Source organism: Podarcis muralis, chromosome Z (assembly GCF_964188315.1).
Source record: "Podarcis muralis chromosome Z, rPodMur119.hap1.1, whole genome shotgun sequence".
Classification (NCBI taxonomy): Eukaryota; Metazoa; Chordata; class Lepidosauria; order Squamata; family Lacertidae; genus Podarcis; species Podarcis muralis.
In genome coordinates, this window is record NC_135673.1 from 28,883,008 (window position 1) to 28,896,470 (window position 13,463).

The following is a 13,463-nucleotide window of genomic DNA, read 5'->3' on the forward strand; positions in this document are numbered from 1 at the left end:
TTAATTCGTTCTGTAGGTCTGTTCTTAACCTGAAACTGTTCTTAATCTGAGGTACCACTTTAGCTAATGGGGCCTCCCGCTGCCGCCACCCCACCGCCACGCGATTTCTGTATTCATCCTGAAGCAAAGTTCTTAACCTGGTGTACTATTTCTGGGTTAGTGGAGTCTATAACCTGAAGGTAACCCGAGGTACCACTGCACTTGCACTTTGACATGCTTTTGAACTGCTAGGTCGGCAGAAGCTGGGACCGAACAACAGGAGCTCACCCTGTCGCGGGGATTCAAACTGCCGACCTTCTGATCGGCAAGCCCCAGGCTCAGTGGTTTAGACCACAGCACCACCCGCGTCCCTTTTAAGTATACACACACACAACAGCAGAAGCATAAGACAGTCATTAAATGTCTTGCAAAATAAAGAAGTCCAAAAGTGGATTATATTGGTGCCTCTAAAGCCTAAGGTTAATGGAACCACCACTAAAAAGGCCCCATCTGTGACTGACAAAGTAGAAGCCACTTGGAGAAAATGAGATCACAATGTTTAAGCATGTTAAGAGGGGAGAAGGCCAGAAACTATAAATTACCACCACCCTACATAGTTACAGCATAATGATGTAAGAGGTTGCCTTATACCTGGGCCAGACAGCCCCAGATTGGCCATAATCATCCCACCTAGAGCAACCCATGGCTGTTATAGGGAAGAGTGGTTAGGCACCAGAGAAGGAGGAGAGGCAGGCAGCCTCTGCCTCACTGGCATACACAGCAAGCAAAAGCTTTGGGCTGTTTATCCCAAGGTGACTCTTTGCACTAATGGAAACTATTTCTGCTCATGGAGTTAATGGAACCCAATTTTGTCAACCCATCCTGTGCCATATCTTACACTTTCCCAGGTCTCCCAACCCTTAAGAGCAGGTTTTTTGGCGATATGGAAGGCTGTAGGAGGTACGAGAGATGAGGAAAAACTAGGTGCCCCACCCTGCGTAAACTGGACACAACCTATTGCTTTTTCGTAAGCACTGTAGCTGACTGCTAAGTAGTTGCTAAGCAGTATAATGCTGCTGGCTCTTTGCTGCTGAGATATAATGTTTTAAACGTCTAGTCTTGTTTTGTTGCTGTTAAGTGTGTATTATGATTTTATTTTGTTAGCTACCTTGTGGATCCTTATGGTTCAAGAGACAGGTACAGACACTGTATGTACATCATTGTATCAATCAGTGAGCGTGTTTGCTTAATTCACTTAGAAATACAGGCTACAGAACTCAGCTTTTCTTGCAGTGGACTTAAAAAAAATGCATCAAAGTAAACACAGCCACACTCATAGTCATTCTTACTGAACACTGTAGCACTGGAAGGAACTATCAGGATAATCGGACTGGAATGGTTGTTGACTCTCTACCGTTCCAAACCACCATGCATCATCTATTATGCTGCGGAATCTATCTCCTGCAACAGAAAAAGTTGGAATGAGCCAAGTTATATATGCAGAAAAAGCACAAAAATACTAATAGTGGTGTGCATTTTTTTTTTAGAGTGTTGTTTCTTTTTTCTGTTTTTCTCATTAAAACATATACATTGCATTTAAAATATAGTCATTTACAAAATGTGTAAGATTACATCAAATAACAAACAAAAACTAAAATCAGAAAACATTTCATATGTTTAATATGGAGCTAGCCAATGGTAAGCTAGCACTCACCAATCTGCCAGTTCCTTTCTTTGGCTTCATTGTAAAACTGATGCAGCACAAGGAAATCAATAACATCTGGCATATCATGGTACCTGTGAAACAGAAGTGGAATAGCTCTTCAGAAGGAGGTAGTACAACCACAGATATGGCTTGAAGGTAATTATGATATTGATTCATATGTGTATTAGCAACTTTGTATTAATGTAACATTTTTATATGAAACTGTATTTTTGCAGCATTTTGTTTGTTGCTGCTTCAGTTTTTTGTACATAGCTTAGAGATATTTTTAATATATTAAGCAGTACAGAAATTAAATAATCAATCAATCAATCAAAGAAGCCAGACTAAATACTGCAGGGTGGTGGCGCACATTTTCCACCTTTTTGATAACATTTAAATCATGTTCTGTGCTTCCCTGCCATGTGATCAAATACACTGTCCGCGTCTTGATGGCACAGGAATGTAATGAGCATGCTTCTTTTCCTAAATATTATTAGGGAGACAAGTTTTTGAATTAGGTTGGGGGGGGGGGGGAGAATGTGAGTTGGTGATGGACAAGCGCCCATTTAGCCAGCCACTTACTTAATGGAAAATGATTCACCAGTCATTTTGCCTGAGGTTGGATAAAGAAAGGCAAGCTTCAAGCAGCAAAGTGTAGGTGGTCCAACTTCATACTTAATTCCCACAATCTTCACAAATTCTTGTTCCTGTTTGTCAAAACAACACTGGAGGTCAAAGCTTAGTTGTGCATGTACATTTTCTTTGAAGCACATATACAAAGGGGGTTGTTTTAAACAAGTGTGAATTCCCAAATTGACCATAAAAAACAAGTGTCCCCCCCCCCCCGCCGCCGCTTTTTATTCTACATTGACCCATTTTTCATTCTGCATTAACTCACACATTCATGTCCACATTCTCACATGTATATTTATAACCTATCGCCTCCACACATCCATACTCCCTATTACTACTTTGCACGGGAGTTGGAGGGAGGAGGGGAGAAGCTCAAGAATATGATGGCAGGGGAGAAATTCAAGTTCACAAATGCAGATGTGCGGTTTCTGATAATGGCCTCTACACAATGTGAAGTTGAATGTGACCTTCAAGCCAAGTCCCACACTCCTGGATATCTGCTCTCTGCTTGTGACACAGTGTAATCTGCACCAGGTGAGTTAATCAGATAGATGCTTCTGCACAGGATTATTTTGCCTCAAGTCTCCTTAAGTCTCTGTTGTTGGCAGGATGTGTGACTCAGACAGGTAGAGTATATGATTTGCACATGGGAGATCCCAGGTTCAATCTCTGGCATCTCCAGGTAAGGTTGGGAATGATTCCTGCCCCAAAGCTTGGAGAGCTACTGCTGATTTGTGTAAGGCAATAGATTAGTCAATGGTCTAACTTGGTATTAGGCAGGTTCACTGGGTTTATTCAACCCAGTGATAAAAAACAACAATATAACTCTGAAGCTCCCCCTTACCCTGAGTTCTATTTTATTCCATGGTTGTTTCTGCATGTTTACACTGTAGATCTTTGCCTTTCGAACTGCACGCACATAAGCTTCATGCCCTTGCCTGAAATAGATTACCTGAAAGGAAGAAAATTAAATGACACTCTGATTCACAATACACCAAGCCTCAGCTTTCAGAACTTATCCTTAATTTGGAAATAAATATCCCAAAGTAAATAAATAATGCTCCGCTTGCTAGCTCCTAAACATGCATCATTTGTGCATGCCAGGAGACACAAGGGAAAAGAAGAGACCTCAAAGATGCAGAAAGATCAATGTATTAAGGTTCGATGTACGTATTTCAAGAAACAGGACTTCTGATTCTTCGGGGATTGCTAAAACAATCTTCTGTGCTACGTGACAGAGCAGACTTTGCCAACCTGATGTGGAATTTCCAGTAATTTTAAACTTGTCTTATTAAAACAATGTGTATAAAACTGTATTAAAATCTACATAATGAATTTTAAAAGATTTTTAAAATAATTATTCCCAAGATGCCTGAAGCATTTAATCTGGGGATTATAGGGGCAGAGGTTCCAAAGGAAATAGTTATGTTGTTTATGTTTATGTATGCTCCTACCACAGCCAGAATCTTGTATGTGCAGAAATGGGGGGAAAAGTCCCAATGAAAGAAAAATGGATTTTAAAGTAATGGACTATGTAGAGATGGCGAAGTTGACAGCAAATACAAGAGATCAAAAAGATGAGAATAAACTATAGCCAAATGAAATCACAAGCAGGATTTGAATAATAGGCAAGGGAAGGAGAATAAATAAACGACTGCAATATAAGTTATAATACAATAGAAAATAAATGGCAGCAGATAAAGGAATACAGCAGGTACATCTTGGAAGGACGGATGGAAAGTCAAAATGTAAGAAATTATTATACTGAAAGTGAATTGAATGTCAAATTTTGTGGGGGGGACTAATAAAATTATTTTACAAGATATATAATATAATAAAATGAAATACCGGTAAATTGCATAAAATGATTGCCAAGTACTTGCTGTTATCTTATATAGGCCTGAGCGTAACAGAAAAGTTAAAAAGCGAAGTGGCAAGGAGATGAGACAAAACAAGATGGCTGGCTGAATCTAAGCAGAGAAGTATGAGGAAGACACCTTCCATCAGCCCCAGTGCTTCGTCCTTGTTGGGAGCTGATCGATTGGTCTGACGAGGTTCATGAAGCTCCTTTTGCACGTCAACTTACTACAGCTGAAATAAAGAAGTTTATTGCCGAACTCATTCAAGTTCCACTGTGGCCCTGTCATGCTCAGTCTATGGAGAGGTGTGTGCAACAAGTCACAGAGGCAGCAGGGCTACATCAGAGGCCAAGAAGCAAGTTGGCAGTTGATGTCCAAGAACGAAGCAAAGCAAGACCTGATGAAACTTGTTTAAGTTTCTTATAAACTGATGTCATTCTTTTCTAATGTTGCTTTATGTTGTACACTTAGTAGGATATGTTTTATGCAGAGAATTTAAAGTTTTTATAGCATTACCTGACATTTTCAGAAGGCAAAATTAAAATTAAGTTTGTTTTTCTAAAAGCAGTTTCTGTGCTACTTAATCAAATGTAGATTCACCCAGCTAAATGTTGTCCAATCACAAAAAAATATTAGCAGATTTTAATTCCTCACACCCCAAATTATATACAGTGGTACCTCAGTTTTCGAACATAATCCATTCCGGAAGTCCGTTCAAGTTCCAAAACATTCAAAAACCGAAAACTGAAAGCGGAAGCCTCAAACCCAGCCAGATGGGCAGGGTATAAATAATAATTTATTTATTTTTTTTATAAAATATTTATTCAAAATTTTAAACATTTAACACCCAACACATATAATCCCATCCCCGACAATACAATAAACAAACAAAAAAGAAAAAACAAAGTAAAACATACAAAAGAGGAAAAAATACAACATCAAAATCAAATTCTTAATATTCAAACTTTCTTCACTTTTTTAGACTTCCTCACGTCTTTCGTTCCTGCTTTCCAAATTTATAAAATTCTGAACAGCAAATTATCACCTTATTTCAATTTCTTATTTGTGTTTCCCCACTATTATGTCTCTAAATTTAAGTTTATTTACCAAAGACTTAAATATTCAATTTAGGCATAATATTAACTAAAGAATTAACTTTTTGTCAACTTTCACCTATTCTCAGATTCTTTTCAACTAGCTTACTGTATAAATAATAATTTATCATCATCATCATCATCATCATCAAAGTGGAAGCCTCAATACAGAAAACTCAAAACAGAAACTGCGTTTCCTGATCGACTTCCAAGGCGCGTTCAAAAACCGAGGCATTTACTTCTGGGTTTTCAGCATTCGAGTTCCAAAACGTTCGACTACGGAGGCATTTGAAAACCGAGGTACCACTGTATTTAAGACCCCTCACTGCAGAAATTTGCAAAAATTAGGTTTCACCCCCTAAAATGACATGCCCTACTCCAGTTAAATAAACAAATAGCTACCTCATCCCCCATTTGTGGAACGAAGGGGGAACGCCGCGGTATGGTATCCAGTATCCAATGTGGAGCAAACCATTCTTCAGTGGGCTCACCATCCATCGAAAGCCGTCCACTAGGTTTCTTAAAACAAAAGCATTACAGAGTTTAAACACAAGTACCGTATTTTTTCGCTCCATAAAACACACTTTTTTCCTCCTAAAAAGTAAGGGGAAGTGTCTGTGCGTCTTATGGAGCGAATGTGTGGTTGATTGCTGGCTCCCCTTCTGGCCCCATCCCCTTGCCCAGGCCTCCACTGTTGAATGTTCTGCAGATGGAGGCTGTTTCTTTCCCCAGTGACATGTGACTGGCTGATTGGATTATCTGTCTGGAAACTCTAGAAAGGGCTCCCTTTCCTTTCCTAAAGAAGCTGAACTGTGAGTTGAACCCCATAAAAACAGGATTTCCCCCCTTTGCAACGTAAGCTCAGTAACTTTGAGCTGATCTTCAAAAAAAGGGGCTTTTCCCCTTTGCAAAAGAAGCTGCACAACTTTGAGCTGATCCCCCCAAAAAAGGGGCTTTCCCCCTTTCCTCCTCTTAAATCTAGGTGTGTCTTATGGAGCGAAAAATACGGTAACTGGTTTATCTTTCCCAAAAAAAGGGGGGGGGGTAAAGTTTTACTCAGAAAAGCCTAAAGACCTTTTTCCTTGTCTGTTTGGGTTTTTTGCGTTTTTCTTCCCGTCCCTTCATATCTTTCATATGTTCATCTTCAGAACTGCTACACATTTTGCGAGTTGCCTGTCTTGTTTGTCTTTTCGGAGGTTGAAGGTTTATTCCGGCATCTGCAGTCCAGTCAGAATATTCACTGGATGAATCGCTGAAAGATTCACATAACAAAATTCTTAGAAAACCCATTTTGTTCCCAGTGGGACATATTTTCAGGGCCACAAAGGGAAGACCAGAGCTTGCTGGTTGGGGGTGGGGAGGGGGAATTACTGATTATACTGGATGAAAAGCAAAAGGAAATAAAAACCCAACAACAGCCAAGTTAGGGTTTAGAATATATATAAACTAATACTATATTTAACAAATACCTTTCAAATTAATATATACCTATTTTTATAACCACCAAAATATAAAAGGAAGAAATTGATGTGGCTCTAGGGTATATGAAATCATTTGTAAATGATGAGCTCCGTACGAAAGCAAAAAATAAAATCCTTCATTCATGACTAATATCAAAAGTGGTTTTATCAGGAACTCGGTATCATTAATACATTTACACATCTCTACCTGGCAGATCTACTGATATTGAAGCCTATTCAATTTCTCAATAAGAGAAAAAGTAGCATTTAATGAGTGCTGCCACTCTTCCTTCTCCCAAACCATGGAAGACCCTCAACTCTGTCTGTGCCATGTAGCACTGAGAAGAGAAATGGGGAGGACAGCAAATCCACCTCTACCTAGCAGCGCTACTGCCCATGAGGCCTTTGAGCTTCATCAAGATAGAAAGAGGAGATAAACACCACCTGTTGGTTATTGCCACCTCCTTTTTGTTTTTTGCTCTCTTGCTATGGTGGCCAAGGACACAGGTTTTTTGCCGTCGGTGCTTGTGGGCAACAATTTATATCAGTCAAGGCAAGAGCCTGCATGGTATGGAGAGTGGGGGTCAAAAATGTTAAGCTATTCAAAAGCCACAGAGTGAGTGTCAGTTGGTCCTCTTTGTGTTACAGGCAGAGATGAAGTGAATGGGCTGCCATAAATGAAAACTGTAGATTTAAAGACAAAGTTAAATAGATTCCCCTCCTTTAAGGTATTTTAAAAGTTGCTGTTGTTGTTCAGATCAACAAGGTAGACAAACCAGAGCAGAGAGAAATTAGGGAAACCACTTTGTGGAGTGAACAAAAGGTAATATAGTTCTGTTTAGAACAGAGGACTCAGCCGACCCAAACTGGGAAGATCTGGGGAGCAGGATGGCTCCTCCCTCCAGGAAGAGGAGGCAGAAGACTTGAAGGCCCCTGCCTATCCAGGTGAGTGGGAGGAACCATCTTATTAACTGAATGTGCTCCAGTCCACTCTGGAAAACAACAGTATCAAATGCTGCTGAGAGTGCAAAGAAAACGAGCAGGATTGCACTCCCCACATCTCCGATAAATGTTATCAAGAAGGATGACCGAGTCCATACGATGACCATGTCTGAATGCATCCAAGTAATTAGCTTCCTTCAAGCATGCCTAAAGCTGGACTGCAACCACCTTCTGAAGCACCTTGCCAAGTAAGGGGATATTTGTCACTGGGTGATAACTGTTTAACACTTCTAGGTCCTGTGAGGTCTACCCCCCCCCCATTTACTTTTTACTGTATTTTCATACTACAACCAAAACAACAACAATATTGACAAGGCACAATATAGATAATGTTTACAGCTATGTTGAGTATATGATGGAGAAGTTGTCAGTTTGCCGTTGATTAATAGTAAGTACATTTATTCTGAGACAGTGTGGTGAATGTTATTTAGTTGTTTTATTTATTTGTTAAATTATGTTATTTATAGTATAGAACTATACTTATTTATAGTATAGTTTTCAATAGTTATTTATAGTATAGAGTGTTATTTATTTCTTAAATTTATTAAATGTAAGTATTCCATGTTACCTGACCCGATGGGGGTTATAACAAGTGTTCATTGGTGTGAATATATGCTATAAATGGCCACCAAACTATTTCAAATCCCCCCCCCCCTTTGAAAGGACCTTAATCACCCAGCTGTGGTATGCTAGATGTTCTGAAAGTGCTACATCCCATATTCTATCAAGCCAACCCTTCATGGTGAATCCTCTTGATTTCCAGTACCTCTCTATTTCTAAGTTGGCCACTGCTAGTAATAGAGCTATTAATTTTGGATGTAATATATGAGGACCTTTAGAAAGTGGAATCATTAAAAAGGGCCAAAGAAGGGTCAGGCGTTTTCTGTTTCATAATATTCATAATAGATATTTTATCGAATAGTGATCCAAAAATCTTGCACAAAACAACACTCTCACCACAACCCATCCAACATTCTGGAGATTGATTATATTCAATTTAACTGGGGTCCAATGCCATCTATGTATTGTTTTGAAGGTGGGTTCTTGAATTCTGCAGACATGGTTTTAAAAGGTAATCTAACCCATTTAGCATTCTATACTTCATCCTGTAACTCCAGTCCCATGTCAGTCCCAGACACTCCTTTCAAACATAACATGTTACCAGTCCATTCCAAAAGAAGTGCCTTATAAATACAAGATGTCACCACTTCTGAATTAGTGACCCCCTGTAAACCCTGTTATTTTCAGGCCATGTGAGTGAGTCCCTAATTCAGACCTAAACTGCTGCTGAGCAAAAGCAAAAGATATGGCTCTTCATCATAAGACACCAAAGCCATTTACAGAATAAAATATTTGAAACCTACTAGGACAGATATCATCCAAAAGTTGATACAGCTCCTCTTTTCTTAGTACAGTAGTTTATTATTTTTATAGGTATTGCATATTCTATACTCTTGCTCCCCCTACTGGCAAATTGATAGTATATTTCTATATCTTTTAAAGTTTTCATGCTCCAATATAGGTAGGTGTTAAAGGAAAATTGTAAAATGCCAATGATTTTGCCCAGCTTCCCCTGGACCTGCATGGTTGCTTTAAGAAAGGCATTATTTAGACCTGTAATCGTCATCTTATTAAGGTTTTGAAAAGGTAGTACTCTTAATCCAGAAGGGTCTATGCAAAGTTCTGCATCAACCCATGGAATAAACCAATCTCTGACCTGGTAGATGTTTCCAAGACTACATTTATCTAGCTATCTCTGCTGCCATCCTATCCAAGTAGGAGATTGCGTAGGATAGCAGCAGGGAGGTTTTCCTAAGGAAGGGGTGCACCACTGCCTCCTTCAAGGCAGATGGCACCTCCCTACTCTCCAATGAAGCATTAATCACTACAGGGATCCATCCAATCTCCTAGAGCTAGTTTTAAGAAGCCAATATGGTAAAGTGTCAAGGAGGCAAGTGGTTGGTGGCAGTTCTTTAAGCAGCTTGTCCATATCCCCAGGATGCAATAATCTAAACCAATCCAGTATAGATGGAACAGATGTTGCTCTATAAACTTCCATTGGACTTGTCTGAACCTGAACAATTTTGTCTCTGAAGTATCTTTGCAAAGTTGTTATAGCACACCTCTGAAGGCGTCAGAGCATCCGTTATTGGCCAGATCATAAAATCCCATTCACTATTCTGAAAAGTTCTGCCAGACAGCTAATTGAGGGTGCAATGGTGGCAAAGAAGTAGGCTTTGTTTGCTCCCACCACTGCTACGTGGTAGGCATGATGGTGCTTCCTCACGCATGTTTAGTCAAGTTTGCACCAAATCATACATCAACTGTACTGTAGTCTCTACCCCTCCTATTTCACCCCACACAAATCACTGGAATACTGAGGCGATCTATGTGCTTGACAGTGAGGGCACTGCTCTGCTGTCATTTATGCTATGGTTGTTTAGGCATGTTACAGCAAACCAGCTTGTCTAATAAGGTAAAGGTAAAGGACCCCTGACAGTAAACTACAGTCGCAAACGACTCTGGGGTTGTGGTGCTCATCTTGCTTTACAAGCCAAGGGAGCTGGCATTTGTCCGCCCCGCAGTGTTTTTCCGGGTCATGTGGTCAGCATGACTAAGCTACTTCTGGTGCAACAGAACACCGAAACCAGAGCAGTGCACAGAAACACTGTTTACCTTCCCGCTGGAGCAGTACCTATTTATCTACTTGCACTTTTAGGCGTACTTTCGAACTGCTAGGTTGGCAGGAGCTGGGACCGAACAACAGGAGCTCACCCCATCGTGGGGATTCAAACTGCCGACCTTCTGATCAGCAAGCCCAAGAGGCTCAGTGGTTTGAGTTATGTTTTTTTGGGTTACGAACGTTTTTAACCCAGAAGTGAGTGTTCTGAGCTCTCTGAAGCCTCGCTGCTGCCTGGAGCCAAGCCCGGACATCCGCAGGGCCTACGGGGGCTCCACGAGCCAGGCCCCAACATCTGAGGGACCTACGGAGGCTCCGCAATCAGCCTCCAGCCACAGGAACTCTCTGATTACTCCACAAATGGCCAGAGCCAGGCCCCGACATCCGCAGGATGCCCAGCAGATCGCGTCCCAGCCCCAAAGTTAGGTAAGGAACACTTACCTAACAAAGACCAAGAGCAGTGAAGCTGTTAAGAAAACAAATATGAGCCTGGACCAAAAAGCCCTTTACCAACCCTTGCCCCACCGCCAGCTGTAGCAAGATGGGTGGCATCTAGCCAGGTAAGCCCACCTACCCTGTGGGAGGGGGGGAGTGTAAAATTTTGGGATTCTGCAAGGGATTTTGGGATTTGTTTATGTGAGTCTGCTCTGTGCCTTTGTCTCTGCTTTGCATAGGGCTAAGAGATATATTGATAATATTATCCAATACCAGTTTCCAGACCACAATGCAATGACCATTTAAAAATAATTGACAATACATGGCAAATCACTGTGTGTGTGTGTGTGTGTGTGTGTGTGTGTGTGTGTGTCCGCGCACGCACACACACAAGCGCATGCACAGACATAAAATGTGTTTGTCTGGTAGCAGTTGGCAGAAAGCTCAGTTTCATGAAGCCACTGCCAATGCTGAATCGCTGACTTCCCTCCCAGATGTCGCAAAAGAAAAAAACCAAACATATTGCCCTATGTCGGTCACACCTCTTTCCTCCCTTGCTCCCGTGTGTGTGTGTGTCTGACTTACCACACATCCAATCTTTACACTCCCCACCCACCCAATTTCCATGCTCTTTTGCCCAGCCGCATCCCCAATCTTCACTCCCCCCACCAGCAGCTATCTCCAAAGACTGAGCCTTCACCCACCCTGCATAGTTCCATGTTTCAGACACTGTGATATATCACTAAATCACAATGTTTAGCTAGTGATGTATCATGATGTTGAAAACCAGATATCACCTGGCCCTACATAAGTACCTGAGTAACTTCTCCCCCTTGGTTAAAGCAAGCATACTGTGTCTTGTCCTATTTGAACCTGGGCTATGCTTTACAAGTTGTAAGCCAGAAATAAGCCAAGGTTTATTACTGGTTTATTTCTGGCTTACTGCTTAGTTTGCATGAAACACATAAACCACACTTTACATTCATACAATATGACAAAGCATACTTGACTCATTTGAGCCAAGGTGGGGGGTGGGAGAAACTATTGTAATTAAAAACATGGTTTAAAATGTGCAATTGAAGCTTTACTATAGAGACGTGTCACTCTAGACACACGTGTGTTTAATTCTGGGGGCCATCAAATATGTTATATGAATTTATAAGTTATTTACTTTTTTCCTTTACATTTTTTACAGCTTGGCTGTTGATCTGCTGTGATTATCTTGTTCAGACTCTGCAGAGGATGAGACTAACAACAAGGGGAAGCAGGTAAACTGAAAGGAAGAAGTTAGCACTCACAAGTTTATTTGCTATCAGTTTAGCAGATAAAAATCTGCACTAATTTCTGTTACTTGTACAAAATTCTTGTTGTTGAGCAGAAAAATGTTCCTATGTAGAGCTGTGCACATCGTGCCCACCCCACATTAGGTGGCCTTGTATCAAGCAGCACATTCATTGTGAAATATTCCCCTTTAAAACAGAGTAAGAGAAATTACCTAGAGCTGCTTTCACTTTGCCATGCAGTGACATTGTCGTCCACAGATGCCTCACTTGTGCCACCTGTGTCATCTTCCTGAGAGGGGAAGAAAAGAGAAAGCTTTGTCCATTTGCTCTATCACTTTGCTACAGTCACAAATTTGCTAGCAGAAAGATGAGTTCCCTCTCATATTGCACACCTCCTGTTACGTGTAGGTCTAAAAGACACTGTCAATAACTAAACGGGGAAGGGCTGCAGCTCAGTGGTAAAGCATCTGTTTTGAATTCAGAAAGTCCCAACATCTTCAGGTAGGGCTGAGAGAGACTCCTGCCTGAAATCCTGGAGAGCTGCTGTTGCCAGTGTAGGCAACACTGAGCTAGATGGACAGATGGTCTCACTTAGTATACAGCAGCTTCTTATCTTCTCAAACTGACTCAAAGGAGTGCAAAGAAAGCACCTGTGTCCGTCTTTTGTCACAAACTGTAAAATCCAAAGCTGAGCATTAAGCAAAGCTTTAGTAACTGCTCTTGACATTAGATACAGCCGGCGAACAGAAAACTGCAAGGGAAAACATCTTCCATGAACATCAAAGCTGCCATTACAGCATTGCAGAACTAGCAGAGTGCCAGACTCATAACAGCAGTCCTGTTAAGGGCAAACAGCCAGCATTTCTCCCTCCAGAATGTTTGCAGACCTGCAGATTGGACTCAAATAGCAATAAGGGGAGATAGCTGAATTAATAATTATACTTAGCATCTGTAAGCATCTTATAGATGTGTTATAAGGATTACAATTAGATAATGCAAGAGAAGAGCTGTAATTCTTACAGCAACCCTATGAGGTCATACTATCACCCATATTTTCAGAGAAGCATGCTTTGCATAAAGCCACCCAGTAAGTTCATGATAAAGGCAAGATTTGAATTGGGGGTTCCTGTTTCATAGCATCTTAGCCACTATGCTACACAAACTCCCAACCATAACAATTTGAGGGTGATCTAAATAGATGGTAGGGGTTTTCGTACTGGCAAAACCAACCTGTTCACAGATCACTGCCAGCTCCTAATTGTCCAACTGAATTTGTCTTGAACTCATTTCCAGTCTTACTTCTGCTAATTGTGACAAAACTCTAACTCCAACA

At 40.8% G+C, this 13,463-nt stretch overlaps 1 protein-coding gene across 1 annotated transcript in view; it reads right to left on the reverse strand.

Annotated features, from left to right (window-relative positions):
* Positions 1-13,463, reverse strand: part of BRWD3 (bromodomain and WD repeat domain containing 3) — a 76,506-nt gene that overhangs the window by 19,635 nt on the left and 43,408 nt on the right. Inside the window, exons 22-28 of the mRNA XM_028714801.2 lie at positions 12,343-12,419; positions 6,345-6,522; positions 5,673-5,789; positions 3,162-3,269; positions 2,267-2,391; positions 1,694-1,776; positions 1,329-1,440 (exon numbers count right to left, since the gene is read on the reverse strand). Coding sequence (XP_028570634.2) covers positions 1,329-1,440; positions 1,694-1,776; positions 2,267-2,391; positions 3,162-3,269; positions 5,673-5,789; positions 6,345-6,522; positions 12,343-12,419 — 800 coding nt within the window. The remainder of the gene's footprint in view (positions 1-1,328; positions 1,441-1,693; positions 1,777-2,266; positions 2,392-3,161; positions 3,270-5,672; positions 5,790-6,344; positions 6,523-12,342; positions 12,420-13,463) is intronic.